This window comes from Lepidochelys olivacea (assembly GCF_965140295.1).
Source record: "Lepidochelys olivacea isolate rLepOli2 genome assembly, chromosome: 6".
NCBI classification, from domain to species: domain Eukaryota; kingdom Metazoa; phylum Chordata; order Testudines; family Cheloniidae; genus Lepidochelys; species Lepidochelys olivacea.
Genome location: NC_140416.1, coordinates 114,929,591 through 114,948,167, shown reverse-complemented (window position 1 = coordinate 114,948,167; position 18,577 = coordinate 114,929,591). Strand labels below are relative to the sequence as shown.

Here is an 18,577-nt window from a genome sequence, read left to right as displayed (position 1 = left end):
CTTAGAAGTTTTTAAGGTCAGGCTTGACAAAGCCCTGACTGGGATGATTTAGTTGGGGATTGGTCCTGCTCTGGGCAGGGGGTTGGACTAGATGACCTCCAGAGGTCCCTTCCAACTCTGATATTCTATGATTCTAAGGACCATGTCAAATTACAATGGCATCTACCTTTGAAAACAAGGGATATTTTTCTATTTAGCCATTTAATTTTTTTTCCTATGCCATCTTTGGACTCCATTTTGCGTATGAGAACTTTATGCTCCAAATATTGTAAAGTGTACCATTCCCTCCACTTCCTTTTGCATGAAGTAATTTGAATATTACAGATTTGTGCCACTGCAGTCAGTGTTATTTAGGTCTGCATCTGAAAAGGTTCCTTCAGTTGCCTTGATTTCTTCCTAAACCCTCTCCTCCTTATGCCAGACAGACAAGCAGGCAGGTCTCAATGCTTCCCTTGAAAGTATTCCACATGGAATTAGCCCAATTAGACTCTGTGTTAGTTAGTGTATGTTTCACTAACGGTATGAACTGAAATGACTTCTGTCCCACATCTGTTTCCCAGTAATGTATACAGTACATTAAAAAAAGAAAAAGCCAGATGAAAAGCGTAATTAAAATTCAATATCCTATACTTTAAATCATTGGCTATAAAACTTGAATAGAATCCGACACTACGGACAAATACATTGGAACAAATTCATTCCCGGTGTAATTCAGAAAACTTCAATGGACTTGCATTAGGAATGAGTTTGATCCATTATCACTGTATGGTATGCTTTAAGCAAGACTAAATTTATTCTTGACCATGCTAAGCAAGCCATTGTATTTATTACATTGTATACTTTTCTGCATAGCAGAACAGAGAGAATGTGGTATTCTTCATATATAATAACTTTCAGACTGAATGGAAATGAGAAATTGCCAAGGCTCAGTCTGATCACTTCTGTCATTGTGTTACTCGAGTTTTCAGCATGGTTTAACACTTAGCTTCACTAGTGATTCAATTCTGGGTGGGTTTCAGAGTAGCAGCCATGTTAGTCTGTATCCGCAAAAAGAAAAGGAGTACTTGTGGCACCTTAGAGACGAACAAATTTATTTGAGCATAAGCTTTCATGAGCTGCAGCTCACTTCATCGGATGCATTCAGTGGAAAATTCTGGGTGGGGTTTCTGTCAGCCACTTGGAGAAAAACGGAAGTAGCTATCATCACACTGTATCATTTGGTACCACTGCTACTTTCTTATTAAGTACGTCAATTCGTCGTGCTAGCACATTGAAATTAGATCTCGTAAACCCTTCATTTAAGTACTTTCGGAAAGGTAACACTTTTGGTAAGTTATTGTAAATGGTATTACTGATGAACTAATTGAATCAACTTTCAATTTATAACAATTGCTATTTTGGCTAGTAAAATTAATGCATGGAAGTTTCTGCTACCACTATAGCAGATCAAAATTGGTAATAAAAATGATATTACACTGTTAACCTCTCTCTGTCTCAGTGTGATATGTACAGATTCGTGTATTTCATCTAGTCTGGCTGCCATAGAATTTCATCATGACTATAAAGAAAAGGAGGACTTGTGGCACCTTAGAGACTAATCAATTTATTTGAGCATGAGCTTTCGTGAGCTACAGCTCACTTCATTGGATGCATTCAGTGGAAAATACAGTGGGGAGATTTATATACATAGAGAACATGAAACAATGGGTGTTACCATACACACTGTAACGAGAGTAATCACTTAAGGTGAGCTATTACCAGCAGGAGAGCAGAGGGGAATTATCACTACAAAAGGTTTTTTCCTCCCCACTCTCCTGCTGGTAATAGCTCACCTTAAGTGATCGCTCTCGTTACAGTATGTATGGTAACACCCATTGTTCCATGTTCTCTGTGTATATAAATCTCCCCACTGTATTTTCCACTGAATGCATCCGATGAAGTGAGCTGTAGCTCACGAAAGCTCATGCTCAAATAAATTGGTTAGTCTCTAAGGTGCCACAAGTCCTCCTTTTCTTTTTGCGAAGACAGACTAACACTGCTGCTACTCTGAAACCTATCATGACTAAAGCATATCTTCTAGAAAAGCATCCAGTTTTCATGTGAAGAATTTAAAAGATGGAGAATCCACCACGTTCCTTGATAGTTTGTTCCAATGACCAATCACCCTGCCTGTTAAAAATGTGTGCTTTACAGTAGAACCTCCGAGTTATGAACATCTCGGGAATGGAGGTTGTTTGTAACTCTGAAATGTTTGTAACTCTGAACAAAACATTATGGTGGTTCCTTCAAATGTTTACAACTGAACATTGACTTAATACAGCTTTGAAACTTTACTATGCAGAAAAAATGCTTCTTTCCCTTTATTTTTTGGTAGTTTATGTTTAACACAGTACTGTACTGTATTTGCCTTTTTTTTTTTTTGGTCTCTGCTGCTGCCTGATTGAGTACTTCCAGTTCCAAATGAGGTGTGTGGTTGACTGGTCAGTTCGTAACTCTGAGGTTCTACTGTATTTCCAATTTGAACATGTCTGGCTTTAACTTCCAGCTGCGGGTTCTTGAACTTTAACGTTAGGTGCAGAAGAATGTGCCTAAAACGAACCATTTGAAAACCCAGGCTGCTATCCAGTTCTACAACCCCACAAATCCACCTCCATATCAAGACTTCCTACCTCACTCTTTACAGTACCGGACGTATTATTCTAGGGCCATTTTTCTTGCAGTGATGGGCTAAAACTTCCACTTTTTGCTTCATTACTAACCAGAAACCTCATTAATTTAAACCAAAATTCACAGCAATATTAAGAGCACTAATCATTTAGTAAAACTATGAAATCTGTGCGTGAAGGATCCAGCCCTATTTAAACTGATGGGAAAACAATTTGAAGGAGTGTCTTCCACTTTCCAAAGAACTAATTTTTGGATGATTCTATTCTACTTGAGTTATTTATACTGCACTCATCACCCTAGTATCTAAGCACCAGTACCCAAGACTCCTCAGTCCTATGCCATTGAGAAGTGGCCTTGAGAGGACTGACGCCACCATTGGCCAGAGGCTGGCCCTTTGGGATCACGTCACGCACCTTGGAGACAAAGTCCCCACACATCGAACGCTGAAAAAAATCAGATCTGAGGTCAGGAGGGGACACTGCTCAGTCACAGATTGTCAGTGGTTGCATGGTCACCCACAATTAACCTGGCTGCACTAAATCAGTACTCACACTGTGGAGCACTTAGACGCCTGGAATAAAGCCCTACAGTGCGGTCACGGCCATTCAGTGCTATTGACCTCCACGGCGTAAGCATGGTATTGTTGCTGCTGTTGTTGCAGACCTGACATATTTATAAAGACCACTGAAGTCAACAGGAGTTTTGCATGAGTAAAAACTTCGGATTCAAGACTTTGTTTAAAAAAAAAACTGGTCCCAAATCTTCAAACTTTTAGACCCCTTCATTTTTATTTTAGAGGTTAACTAGGTGGCCTGATTTTCAGAGCTGTGAACCCAGATTTTCAGAGCTGGGTTAAGATGCTTATACTTCCAAGTCTGAACATTTTAGCCTTTTCTTTTTAAACCAGCTTAAGCTAATAGTGCATCTAATATTTTCCAACTAACTATGACACCTGGCATTTTTCTGATTTCCAACCCTGTGTTATCCTACCCATTTACCTAGCTATGGCAGGTGATCTGCAAAAGAATTATTCAATTCCTCTCCAAGTATTTCTCTTCAACATGTTTTACCATGTTTTCCTACCTCCCTAATACCACTTAAACACATAATGTTCCATCTATCATGTCAATGTAGATTGCTTTCACTGTGTGGTTCTCTCTCTCTCTCTCTCTCATTATCCTACCTTTCTCCCTTCCAGTCACATCATCCAAATCCTCTTAAGCTCTTCATAAGATGCCTCTATAACTCTTACTGTGTAAAGCTACACCTCTTCATCTGCATCAAATCGTCCTAATCCTCTCCTCCTACATCTTAGTGTCATAATCCTTTTCCTCCACATTTTACTGCTGTGACTATTTCCACTGAGCAATAAAATGCAGTCATATACACTTATGGCTGAATTCTCAAAAAGTTCTCAGCGCTGGCCTAACTCTGTTCCCACTGAAATCAGTCATAAAACACCCAGTCTAGCCAACATTCCCTGCTTTTGAACATGCTAGCCCAGCATTCTCTTTCCATACATTCCCTCATTTCAGGTTTCTTGGCATATCCTTCCTATTTCTTTCCTAACTACAGTAACTGAATTATGAAATAGTTAATTATTCACACTGTGGCCTGTAAAAGAAATACTGAGATCCGTATGCTTATATTGCAATAAATTAATTACTGTATAAGAACCTACAGGAACCCTCTGACCATTCATATATGTTAATTACCATTAATTACCCATGGTAGCAATATGCAGTTGAGCATGGAACTGGGAGGGAACTCATTCAATGACTAGAAATTCATCCTGCTGCTACAGGAGCCTGGAACGGTTGAGGACAGAAGGCAGTAGGCTACCCCCTCCAAACAAACACAATCCCAAAGGACATCGCCATTTCAGACTGTGCAGAAGAACATTCATATATATATATATATATATGAATCATCAGGGGTTTCCTGTAGGTATATATACACACACACATATACACAAAGATAGATAGCTAGATAGATATCATTAGTTTATGGCATAGAATTGAGAGTGTGTATCTTAAAGTGGACTGTGGGGAGCTAGTAGTCTACATTTTGTTCTCTCTGGGCAAAATTCAGATGTGTGTGCACTGTGCATGCAGGGCTACTGGTCTCAGAGATCCATATTTTAAAGCTCCTGCCCTTCCCTTCAACACTCACGGAGGATGCACCGTAGGGCACTAGAGAGGAAAAGCTACAACATGGGCTACCACTCTATCACCTGCCTTCATCCCCACCAGAAATGGCCAGGGCATCTGATGAGCCCTGTGGGGAAAAATGGGGGTTGGACTTATGATCTGCGGGGTCCAACGTAAGAGCATAGCCCAAAATTTCCAGAAGGCAAAGAGAGCCAAGTATTTCCTCCCTCCTTGCTGTGGGATTGGAGAGGAATGTTGGGCCAGGATGCAAGTTGAAGAGCCTGTATAGGACTCTGTAAAGCCTCTTGGGATTAACCCTGCCTTTGGGCCATCCTTCATTGCCAAGCCATGTGCCCAAAATGGAGCAGAAAACTTTTCATAAGTGCTAGGTCAATAGGTGCTGATTCCACAGCAATGACTTCTGATGGATATGCCTTGAGCATTGCTTCAAGATGCAGCTTGTAGCCAAGTTCCTTACCCATTCCCTTCTTTTTTCTTCAGTGCCACAGTGAACAATTTGAAGTCAAGGCACTTTCCAGAAGAAATATCTGTCTTTCTGTTACCTAGCTCCAGGAGGAAATTGAGCCACCTTCTCATCAGACCTATAGTACGTGAAAATATTTCTCACAGCACTTCCAACCTGAGTATCTCAATTTCCTTATCACATCAATATCATTTGGGAGAACTGCTGGTACCAAGCCCAAAAGTTCTCTCTCAGGAAAGCCGTCAGTTCAAAAAAGTCAAAGCCAAATGAAGAGAAAGCACAAACGACAACCTTTTAGAAAACAAAAAACCTGCAAAAAAGATGTACATTTAAACTGTAATAAATTAAAACACCTGCCATCTCTATCAGAAAAGACTCTGCTGGCACGCAGAGAAAAAGGAAAATTGAGTAGGGGAGAAGAGCTCAGTGCCTTATTATACAGGTGACTTCAAAGGCCCCTACAGCCTGTTTCTCAGGCACTAGTACTAGATTCCTAATAGCCATCCTTCTTTGAAATGTTCCAGATCTACCTGATGAAATTTGATGAAAGAGAAATACAACAAATTGCTCGCTCACTTAACAGGAGCGGAAACTGTCAAATATCTACTTTGTTGGCAGCTTGGTGATAATTGCTCTAGGCCTAGAGTAGCTCACAATCCCCTTTTTGTTAGTGTTTGTTGTTGATGAGGTTTTTTTTAATATTATACACACACACAGAGCCAGTAATTTCTTGTATAATCAATGCCCTTTTACAAATATCCGAAGTGAGTTGCTTTCCATGACGCATTAGAGAAAGACGTTAGCAATCTGCAAAACTGCATATATAGTTTATATGACGTGATGCATGTCCTGCTCGTTTTCCACATTCAAACACACAAACCTGAACACCCATTATATTTTTGTAAAATCAGGTTCTTGCTAACATGGAACTAGTATTTCTTCTTATGTTAATAAGCTATGGTACATTAACAACCTTGTTAGGATCAGCTTCTTACATTGATTGTCTGTATAACTTGATTCCAGAGAGATAGCCCTCATATAAGCTTGCATTTAAACTGCAAGGATTATTACTTCTGTTACATTTTCTATAAATAAAATGGAACAATGTCAAAAGATTATACTGAGTAGAGAGGTAGGGGTGGCATTTAAAAAGAGCTTTGCAAAATCTGTACCAAAAAACCTGCGTTAAGAAATAGGGGTATGGATTTTTTTAAAGTGAGGCTATATAATTGCAGTGATGAGATTTCTTTAAGAATTAAAAAAAAATCACTTGTACTGTTCAAACAAACAACAGTTCAAATAATAAAAAATGAACAAAGACTTTTTCATCTGTTTAACGTCCGAAGGATACGAGGCCCCAAAGGGAAATTAAAATGAGTTCTGATACCATTATGGCTGCATTTTAATAATGAATTTTGTCTACAGTGTTTCATGTATGCATTATTAGTTGTATTTATTGCTTGTTTCTCCATTATCTTAGCCTACAAGCTTGATTTTTTTAAAAAAATGTTATTAGGGCTAAAAGTTAAGAAGCTTTAATTCAGTGGCCTTTTAAGCTTTTCACTTTTTTCTCAAGTAGTCAATAAAAATTCAAGATATGGGTCTAATTAAGCCTTTTAAAATGCAGACAATACAGACAGTAGTGGAGTTCATCTCTCAAACAGAAGTTGAAAAAGACGTTGCAAGGAGGAAAGGAAAAACAGCAGGGTATAAATAGCAATTCTGGCCAGGATTTTCAAAACCATTCAGAGGTGGACTGGTCTCTGCTCTCACTGAAGTCACTGGGAGCTTTGCCATTGACTTCAGTGGAAGAAGAGTTAGATCAACAGTGAACAATTTTTAAAATCCTGTCCCATAACTTTATAAATCACGCACACCATGGATATTCTTTTGTTTTGCTTAGCAAGACACTTTCCCTTCCCATACAGGACAACGCTGCTTAGTGAAAAGCCCAACAGCCAAATTTTATCCTCCAATGTTTGCAGAGTTTCAATTCACTATAGTGAGTATAAATGGGGCCCTAATTGAATTCAAAATTAGAAATAACCCAGGGCAGTCAATTTCATACAGATTGAGATTGCTTACCTCGTCCACATTCTCAAAGGCATTGATGATGTCATAAGGTAAACAGGACAGGAGGTCTATCACAAACCAAGTTTTCAGGTAGTTCATCCTTATGAGTTTGGGATCAGATATAACCTCTCCCCCAGGGCCAACAAAGGTTGTATGAAAGTTTAAAACAATGTCAACCAGAAAAATAACATCCACCACACTGTCCAAAACCAGCCAAGCTATGTTGTTCTGTTTTGTTTTGAAGGAGACATTGTAGGGGACCATAATTGCTGTATAGAAGGTTAGAATTAAGATGACCCAGTCCCAGGTGGTCTTAAAAGCACAATAGTGTAAAATAATGTGTGGTGGAGTCTTTGGAGCTTCTTGTTTATACTGAGGAAGAATATCAGACCCAAGCTGGAGAACCTATAAAAGGAAAGAAACACAGATGTTATGGCGTTCAGTTAACATTCGTTATAATGGGTGCCTTCTGAATTTGTGTAATACACAGAATTAAGGAGAGAATGTTTTCGTTATACCCTGAAGGTTCAAGGCTACCTGTAGTTTCTAAATTATTTAATTAGTTAATCTCATGAGCTCATCAGTGCATAAATCATGTAGGAATGGGTGGAGGTAGCTATCACTCAACGAATGGGAAAAGTGTAAAGCGTAAGGGTAATCTTACAAAAACAAAGATCATTTGCAGATGGACAGAGCGAAAACAAGGCCAACAACTACTGCTCAAAAGTTCAAAGTAAAAGTACTCTGCCAACTAACTGGCATGAGGCCCATCTGAATACAGCTGTGCCAGCTCAGGTCCTGCAGCTAAAAATATGAGATCCCATTCATACCTACAGGTCCTGGAAAGCTTAGCTTTCATATCTGAACTCTATCTGAATCTAAAAAGTAGCCAAAACATTATCCTGCTCAACGACCTACTGGACTGTAGCCTCATTGGCTGACTTCCTTTTAAAGTAAAATACTAGGTTCATAAGATCTGGTCTAACTGCTTGCAATTGTATGACTAGATGGGGTTACAATGTATGCTTCCTTACCTTTCTCTCCAGACTGCACAAAACGTTGTTGCCATTAAAAAGTCAATATGAAGTCATCATTGATGTTATTTTTCATTTGCACAGTCTCATTTCCAACTCACTAATGAAAACACTGAATAGTACTGACCTAGGACATATTTATATATTCAATACAGTTTCAAAAGTTTGTATTTTCCCAGTATCTTCTGCACACTCACCTTTGTAAAATCTAGAGCTGCAAACCTTGTAAAAGAGCCAAAACAATTTATTCTAGCTAGTCTGATTATCACTTATCTCAATCCAACATGAGAAATTAAAGTGGGAAGGAACAAAACAGTGATGACACTGGTTTACTAACTTATTGAGCTGCCAAATGAAAGACCTATATATACTTTGGAACCAACAGCAGATTTAGGATTTAGGATTCCAAATGGGTATTAGGATAGAGTACATGCATTCAGTCTCCAGGAACTGATTGTACTACTACGTCACTTTCAGTACCCCTTACTGGAGCTAATGTACCGTATTCACAGTGGCTGCTACATGGCAAACAGAACCGTCATACTTGTCAAAATATTCAAATCTGGAATGTATTCTTGATGACTAGGGAGTGAGAGAGTCTGAAATAAACAGAACAATATTTAAGTGCATGAAACAAAGTATCAAAGTGTTGCAATTACAAATTTGCAATTAGTTAATGTTTTTCATTCTTCCTTGTAGGAGAGGAAAGGTGTTGCTAAGATTAGGGTGTGAAATCCTGGCTGCATGGAAGTCAATGGCAAAACTCAATGGAGGCAACCAAGCAAGGCTTTTACTCAGAGAAGACAGTGAACAGTGCAGTGTTGTTAACAAAACATTCAAAATCAAGTTCTCCAATCCCTCCTTAAGTCCTTCCATTTACTCTTCGCCCCCTCACTTCGCCTGCCTGTAGCCTTGCTCCCCCCAGTTCCTCTGCTGGAGCCTGCTCACTCCCGGCAGCCTCTGTACTTCACTCTGGTACCCCTGAGCATCCCACTCTCTGCAGTGCCCCACTGCTCTTTATAGGGGAGCCAGCGGATCCCTGCTTGCATGTGCCGCTTTAGTAACCAGGGCTGGCTGGCCCCAGATCTCTAGTCTCGCCCTTAAGGTGCCAGCCACTCTGTTACAAATTAAAAGAAAAAAAAAACATTTTCAAATTACAAGGTGTGCAACAGCTAACGAGGTAACTGTGATCCGATGGACACTACCTTCAATCCCCTCTACTCTTTGTTGCTCTCAATTGTTGAGTCTCATTTCAGATTAAACTGTAACCTCATTAGAGATTAGATCATGTCTCTTTCTGTGCTTTAAATATCCCCATGCTGTGCTTGATGGCATGTGGGAAGCAACAGGTTTGCCTGTGGAAGACCATGAGTTAAAAGGATCGTTCCACTTCATGCTGCTCAGTTGTACTCGGACTTGTTTTCGTCTGCAAATGACAAACCCTGCTAATAGTATTGAAATGTAGGCAGCATATTCTGCCCTGCATAAGCTGTATCTCATCTGGAGCGGCAAGCTTCTTGCCTAGAACCACTGGACACAACCAGGTTCACAGAGCACTGAGAAGTCATTGAGACAGAGAAGCTAGAGATAGGATCACCTCAGCTGTCTCAGTGGCTGTGGCGGATAGTTCGTGGGAAAAAACCAGCAGTGAGAAGAGTGGAAAACAGAAGAAGATTTCAACTTTGATTTCATTAAAGCAGAACCGTCATTATAAATGTGCACAAAAACTACGAAGAGAAGAGGATACATTTTATGCTGCCATCAGTCTTTAACACTGAACTCAGTACAAAAGCCCTCTGGCACAGAGAGACTGGGACTGTCATTTTCAGTAGCTCATCTGAGGGGTGCTGAGATGGGCGGGGCGGTGTTAGGCTGGAAGGGGTTAATTTCTGCCATCAACTGGTTCTTTGATCTACAGACAATTCTAGAGCTGAATTTGATGGCTCTGGAAAAAAATGGAAAACCCGGAAGGGAGAAATGGGAGATACAGAGTCCCTGTCTTCTGGTCAGCAAATCTTTTTTAACTGGTTAACCTGAAAGCATTCACCTGTTGCATTATTTGCACTGTTAAAGGAAAAGTTTGCAGGCTAACAGTGGTTTAATTTACAGCTTTTAAAGAACAAGATGTGACAAAAATACAGCAGGAAAGACTTTAAAGCTGGGTGCAACAGATGCATGAACAAAAGCACACATGCACTCTCTGTGCAAGCAAATCGCCATGCGGCCAAACAGGGACTCTTGTGGGATAGTACCTTAATCCTCAAGCAGTCCAATTTATTTCATTGGGATTACTTGAGGAGCAAATTACTACTCACTGGGAGTAAAGGTGTCACAATCTGTTCATATGTGAGTGTAAAACTGCATGCAGATGACATAACTGTGCACTCTGAGGTGTGCAATTACCTGATTAATGCACCAAAATGACAGTTACACAAACACAAACAAAGGGCCATGCAGGTAATAGAGGTCTGTGTATTTTTGCAAGGGAACCAGTCGTGCCCCATCCAGAAAAGGTGGCTGTATGTATTTAATATGCTCTTTCACATAAGTAAAAAATGTATTTTGAAATCAACAGCAGGGAAGACTATTCTTTATATTAAAATGTCAGTTAGTAATGATGCCAATTCTTTTATCCATCACCTCCTGTCTTTTAAACAAGGGCAGTCGGGAGTCTGTCTCACACTTACTTCAGCTAATCTTGAGTGTTTGTGCACCACCTCAGCTTTGTTCATTGGCGTTAGCTGCTGCAGAACACTTCGGCTGTTAGTCAATGCTCGTGTCAATCGAGCAAACTTTGTCCAACCTGTGAGGAAGAAGAAAATGTGCAAGTTGGATTTAGTTACAATTCAGCAAGTAGAAACCTCATTCGTGTGGACTGATGTTAGTTTCAGATTTGAATGGTCTCTCTCTCAGTTACTGCTTGCCATGGCATCAGACTCCAGACTTACATCCTCCGCAAAACAGAAAAATACCAACGTGTGCTGTAGGTACCTCTGCTAATCAAGAGTAAAAAATGAGTAAAACTAACACACTTTGGCATTTTCTTTCTTTTGTGTTTTTGAGAGACAGTTTATGCCGCAGGTGGAGTTATTCTGGTGTTGGAGCCAAATTCGAAGGCCACTGGAGTCAACAGAAATTGACTCCCAAGGATTTCCGTAGTCTTTGCATCAAGCCCGTCTTGAGTACTGCTGCTGTAATCCAGAGAACTCTGCCAGGGGCCTGATCCAAAGCCCAGTGGACAGACTCCCAGTGATTTATGGACTTTGGATCAGGCCCTACATACCTAAAGTTGACCCTCTTCCTTTACCCACCTCCCACCCCCCAAAAAAGATCCAACACCAAAAATAAAACTATAGAAACAAAACAAAAAAAATACAAATTGAAATTAAAGGCATGTTGATATCAATGCTGCTGGATGAAAATTCATACAGGTCTCAAGAAGTCACTTAAATAGATAGACTGAGGGCTACATTGTAAAACACAGTTAAGAAATGAATTCAGTTGTTAAACTAATGATAAAGAGCTACCTTAAAGGTGGCTTGGGAGCCACCCATTGGGCTGCCACCGGCAAACCCGCTTTCATAATTCAGCATGGAGCAGTCTTTGCTTTATCACTGATAGCAACACAAACTGGGAGCTGCGGCACTATGCGTTCCCAACCAAACAAATGCCAGTATGTTAGAGTGGTCACATATGTGTAAATGGATGAGAAGGAAAAGGGAGAAAAGAGAGGCAATGAAAATCCAAGGCCCTTACTCAGGATAGCATCCAAGCTTTGGCCATAATGAAAATGAAGATCTTTTCCTTGGATGCTGGTGGGAAGGAAACACTCTGGAGCTACAATCAAATAGATTTAATTATTTTTTTTAAAAAAGCCTTGCTTTAATGTATGCTTTTTTGTATTGTGTATACAAGTACATATATGTGATGCGAAAGTCACTTCCTTGCCAAATTTCAAGTCCCTGCTCCAAAGCACAGCAACAGTACAGCCTCTCAAATTAAAAGGTCAACAGATTTTTTTTTAACATGGCAAAACAACGTATTTGCCCCTAACCTCATCCTCAACAACAGCTGAACTAATTTAGCTAAAACTTCCCCACAAATTCCAACCTGATGGAGATGCTCTGCATGGAAAATTTCATCCCAAACCATTGCAAGTTGGCAAAGTTCTAAGCAACTGAAAACAAAGTCTTATAATGGGAAGAGTCAGGCAACCATAATGATAGGCAGCACTACCAATTCTGCCTATAATATAGTAGTAAGTATTCTATGACATATATACAACAACTGAAAACAGGGTCTTATAATGGGAATTGTCCAGCAACCTTAATAATAGGCAATATTATTTGCACTCACCTATAATACAATATATATTTTAGTAGTGTGTTTTAAAAAATTATCATTATTAAAGCTACATATCCCTTCCTCTTACTTAGTCACTATCAGTCCAACTCTAACGGTCTTCGAGAGGGCCACAAAAACAACCTAAAGGGCTTTTCTATAAATAAAAAACATCAGACCTTTAAAGTCCTTTATCACAGGAGCTTCCAGGACTAGAAGGAAGTGCTGGATCCTGTTGTAAAACCAGAAATCTCCCCATTTGCAGTAGGATAGAAGCCCAATTTCTAGCCATGCAAGAGGTGAAATAAAGGGTCAAATGCTTTCTCTGTACAGAAAAGCAGTTGAAGGTGAAAGATTTAATCTTGCCTAACATGGGAACTGGGCAGGTGTAGTATGGGGGAATTCCACATTTGGGAAAGGAAGAGGGAAACATTTCTATGTTATGCTGATTCCTATTTTTAAATAGCAATTGTTTGAAGCCACTCAGGGATTTGGAATGTTAGGAGAGCCCCCCTGATTAGTGGCCCAAAAGCATGTGGGATTGTCAAAGGTGCTTTACTTGTATATCGCTAAGTCGAAACTGCAGTGTAAAAGTGCATAGCATCCCTGAACGTTTTTTGTTTAATAATCCAACTATAAGCCTTAATTGTGAATTGCCAGTAACATGGTATGTTCTTTCTTTTCAGTAGTTGTTGATATTCAATTAGGAACATGTACTCTGCTCTGTTACACAATGTCAAAACAGATTTCACTGTTCTGAATATGAACTAATAATTTCTAGAGCAAAAATCTTCCGTTTTCTTTTGTTTTTAATTGCCCTACAGAATTGGCAGGAAAGAGGGACAAGGAAAAAGTAAATAAAAAATGTCAGAAGAGCTTTATCTTTCTTAACCAGTGATTTCAGAGAGCAGCTGGGCACATTAGTGGAATTATGACAACTCTATGCTGATGTTTCACATAATTCTTAGAGGCCACGATACACCACACGGATTCCATTCAGTACTTTCCAGTCACACCACAAGAACCACAGACAAAGAGCAACTCTGTTAGATGGTGGGATCACCCACCCACATACAACTGTCAATATAGGGCTATATGGACACACTTATGTGGAACTTCCACTGGTATCAGTGGGAGTACACAGAGGCCAAGATTTAGTCTTTAGTCTGCAAGCATTTCCTACAACCCAGAGATTACAGGACCAGGGAGGTCATCAGTGAAGCCAAAACTGCTACTGCCAAATATCTGGACTCCATCCAGGATTCCTTCATTTGTCAGATTTATATCAGCTTAGTCAAATAGACAGAACTTTCTAACGGCAGATGGTCACTGAGTCAAAATTTACTTTGTTCCCTGAAGTTTAGGTCATTAATCTGCCTAGTGATTAGATGAGGATATTTTTGTTTGGTACTGTAGATGATAGGGAATGCCCCGCAAGTCCTTTTCTCATGTCTCTTCACATAGCACCTTCAATACTATGATGAATTGCTGGTGGTCTTCATTTAAGAGAAATTTGGATTTAAAAATACCTCTTCTGTTGCAATCAGAAACCTGGTGAGAAATGCCTAACAAATCCATGGATAAGAAAATCATCTGTTCTGTGCTCTGTATCCACCATGAACAGGTGATGACTAGGGCAATCCTCTGGGGAAGACATACAAAAAGGGGTTGGATGAGTATATAAGACCAACTCAATAATAGTGCACTTTTAGCTCTAGGAGAAAAGGCAGGAAAAATATAACTTTTAAAATAAATTCATCTTGGCAAGTTTATCCAATGACACATGAAAGCCATCAACCAAATTTTGATTCATAGATCTGGAGGCGAGATGGGACCATTGTGATCAACTAGCTTGACCTCCTTCATGACACAGACCATAGAATTTCACCCAGTGCTTCCTGCAGCAAAGCCCATAACTTCTTGTTGCACTAAAAGCCAATCTTTTAAAAAAAAATCCAATCCTGATTTAAGTTCTCAAATTCCGCACTGACTTCCACCTTGTAAAGTTCTACTGAAGCCAATGGGTTTGCTCGGGAAGGAAAGCGGTATGTAATATGGCCTCAAGTGACCCTACAATAAATCACCATTAGGTCCAGCATACTGTTTTCATCTAATCTAATCTATCTGGCTATGATGTTACTGAATAAACACCAAGCTCATATATGCAACCCAATAAAGACACAGCAACTGCAAGGTACTGGGGTCTGAGTGGGAAGACGAGAATGAATGCAGGCTGTCCTGTTCTCCTTTTGCATCTTAAATAATCATTACAGGATACACAACGTTATTTCTTGATGCTGTTGTAGACTAGCTAAATGCAAAATTACATTTAAAAGTTGTGTGTGTGTTTAAATATGCAAGACACTATTTACATGACTGGCTAGTGCTGTCAATGATCTTTCAAATGTCACCCAATTTATTCCTTCTCTTTCCTGCTTCTTTTTAAGTCTCTGCTATAAAGAATGATTATTTTATCATGTGTGTGAGTGACCTCCAGTCCTAGCAGTTACTCTCACTGTGGGAGGAGTGCAGACTTGCAGATTGCAGACGTAACACAAAGAAAGAATACTGTGGGGGAAAAAGAAAAGTCTGTGTCCTGCTCACACAGCTCCATCTGAAAAGCCTGATGTTGAGTTAACCCATTCAAATTGCTAGGAACATAGGAAATACTAGACTAGACCAGACCTGAAGCTGATCCTGTCTCCAACAGTGGCCAATAGCAGAGTGCTTCAGAGGAAGATGAAAAAAAGCCAGAAAACAATTTGGGGGATAACCTGCCAATAAGAAAAGTTTTTTTCTTAAATTAGTTTCTGGTTCATGCACTGTGTGATGCTGTATGATTAAAGATGACCATTTATGTCATTGATATTACCACTGTTATACAATTAAAACAAATCTTGCACAAAGTGTATCATGTAAGGTGTCAATGGAAAAGTTATAATCTATCAAGTGTGATTATCCTGATTAAATCCATGCATCATCCTTGTATCTGAAGTTATTAATATTGGCTATGTATTTGTATCTCCAACATGTGTTTTGTTCATGGGTGACAGCCTCCAGATAGATTTGCATCACGGCTAGACAACTATGTGTTGATGGCCCATTAAGGATACTCCACTCTCACAATGGGCCATCGAAGAAACTCATCCCGTCCAGTTACCTCTTCCTATGGATACCTCATCCAGTGAGGAACCAATAGCTATGCCCTGTGATTCAGCAAAACATATAGGGGCATGTGATATGCTCATGTGACCCTCTACTCCATCTTGGGCCAGTAACTTTCCATACACAGGGCCTTTGGGCTTTGTTTGGGACAGTAAATTTCCATGCACACAGCAAAAGACCTCTAAGGCAACTCCATTTTGCCTCTATCCTGCTCTAATTCTCTGGACTGTGGACTTACAACTAAAAAGGAGCATCTTGAACTATGGATTGAGGATCTTCCGAAGTTACCAGAGAGACTTTGCACGCCAGCAGTCTATTCCATCTCTGCTACAAACCTGATATAAGGACTTTGCAATCATTTGCATGTATATGATCTATTAACCATTTATAACTCTTCTTTTCTTTTATTAAGCGTGTTTTAGTTAGTTTACTAAGGATTGGCTGACTGTGTGATATTTGGGTAAGATGAGAGATACATATTGATCCTTTGTAATTAGCAAGAACCTCACATACAGCGAACTGGGTTTTCAATAACCTTTCACTATATTAGATTTGGTTATCTGGGTCAGAGTCAAGGGCTGGAATGGCTAAAAGGGACTTGTTATTAACCAGTGTGGTGCTATAGACGTTCTTTGTTACTGACTTGCTGAACCTAAATATAGAATCAACCACTGTCTATGCTGTTTCTTGCAGTCTGCCCAGACGTGGCATTCTCAGTGTGGTCCACCCCAGGCACCCAGTCACACACTGAAACATGAGAATTTACATCCCTGTTTTTAAAATATCTTCCATAATCTGAGAATGTTCTCATTATCCATAGAAATCTTCTATCCTTAAATTCAGGAGTCCATTGAAACCTTTCTCAATCCTGCCTGTAAACTCGGACTGAGACTTCTGCACGTCCAGGAAGTCAAAGGTACAATCACATAGGGCTAGAAGGGACCGCAGGCGTCATCTAGTCTAACCTCCTGCAAGATGCAGGATGTGTGTCTAAACCATCTGAGACAGATGACTACCCAGCCTCCTTTTGAAAACCTCCAGTGAAGAAGCTTCTATGACCTCCCTAGGCAGGCTGCTCTATTATCCTACTGTCCCAATCAGTGCCAAGTAGAGTGGTACTATCACCTCCCGTGACTTGCATGCTAGGCCTCTGTGAACGCAACCCAAAATTGCATTTGCCTTTCCTGCAATAGCAGAACATTGACGACTCAGGCAGTTGTGTGTGTTCAACAGCTCCAAAACTAATGTGAGCCGTAGGGCCAAAATGGCGGTGGGCATGAAAGAAAGATTCAGAAGCGGAATGACAAGAACTCGTCTTTCTCCCTTTCCCACCTGTGGTGCATGCCACTACAGCTGAACTCTCGTTTTCCACGCTACAACACTTTTCCTCTGCCGTTTTCTTCATAATTTTACATTTTACCACAAAGGATTCTCTGCACCTCTTGTTCTAATTAGAGCTGTTATTGGGAAGGGTCTGAGGGAGAATGCGATGTCCTCTCATCTTTGGGCTGTAGGTTAGAGTCACAGTACCAAGGTGCCAAAACCTGGGTCCTGCATGTTGCCAGAGATGAGTTTGTGTTGTACCGGAGACATGCTGGGGCAAAGGTTTCTCGGAGAGGAGAAATATGGTAACAAATTTATCTTTGTTTAAAAAGAATTTTTTTCCAGCGTTTATTTTAAATGTGAGCTGCGATAACACAAGGGGAAGCTGTCATTGCTGCACTTAGCCTAGAGCTTGAGGGAGCACAGGAACATGGAGCTGCCATGTATGCTCATCTACTGAACCAGACACGGAGACTGAAAGTCTTCTGGCCCCAGGGAAAAAAGCTTTTGCAGATGGGATCGTGTTCATTCAACCCCTCCCTAAATGAATGAGCTGATTCAGAAATAACTTCTTGTGTGGTGCCTTGGCAGGACACGATATTTCCAGTTTTCCTATTCTTTAGTCCAAACAACACAGGTAAAGTATGGTGCCCTGCCTAGAACAAATATATTATTAGATAAGATTTGGTCCTATAGCCTTTACACCAGTGGTGGGCAACCTGCAGCCCATCAGGGTAATCCGCTGGCGGGCCGCCAGACAGTTTGTTTACATTTGCACAGCCGCCCGCAGCTCCCAGTGGCCGTGGGTCACCATTTCCAGCCGACGGGAGCTGCGGGAAGCAGCGGCCAGCATGTCCCTGTGGCCCACACCGCTTCCCACAGCTCCCATTGGCCGGGAATGGCGAACCACAGCCACTGGAAGCTGCAGGCAGCCGTGCAAATGAAAAAAATTTTACCCTGACGGGCCGCAGGTTGCCCACCACTGCTTTACACAGTCAAAACACCCTAACAACTTTAACGGAGCCACGATTCTCCCCAATGAAAACCTGTTCATTCTCGTGCCTGCCTTTCTACTGGATGGATACTAGTCTAATAGTGTGGCTATGCTGATGCAGCTTTCCTCTCCAGGTGCTCAATCACCTGGCTTTACACTGGACAGCTGGAACGGGACCAAATCTGTTACTACCTGCTCTTGTTATAGCTGTACTCTACTTTCTTGCTTAGAGCTTACTTTGCGCACTACCAAGTTCCACTGACTTTGGTTTTAGCACACTCTGGAGGAGATTTCACATCCCCTCTTCAGAGCCCCACGTTATTTTACTATTAGTACAGGCTGGTGA

General features: G+C 40.5%; 1 protein-coding gene across 1 annotated transcript in view; it reads right to left on the bottom strand.

The window, feature by feature from the left end:
* Window positions 1-18,577, bottom strand: part of KCNH5 (potassium voltage-gated channel subfamily H member 5) — a 232,944-nt gene that overhangs the window by 172,301 nt on the left and 42,066 nt on the right. The window contains exons 5-6 of the mRNA XM_084630682.1: window positions 11,096-11,211; window positions 7,387-7,779 (exon numbers count right to left, since the gene is read on the bottom strand). Of these exons, the coding sequence (XP_084486808.1) occupies window positions 7,387-7,779; window positions 11,096-11,211 (509 nt within the window). The remainder of the gene's footprint in view (window positions 1-7,386; window positions 7,780-11,095; window positions 11,212-18,577) is intronic.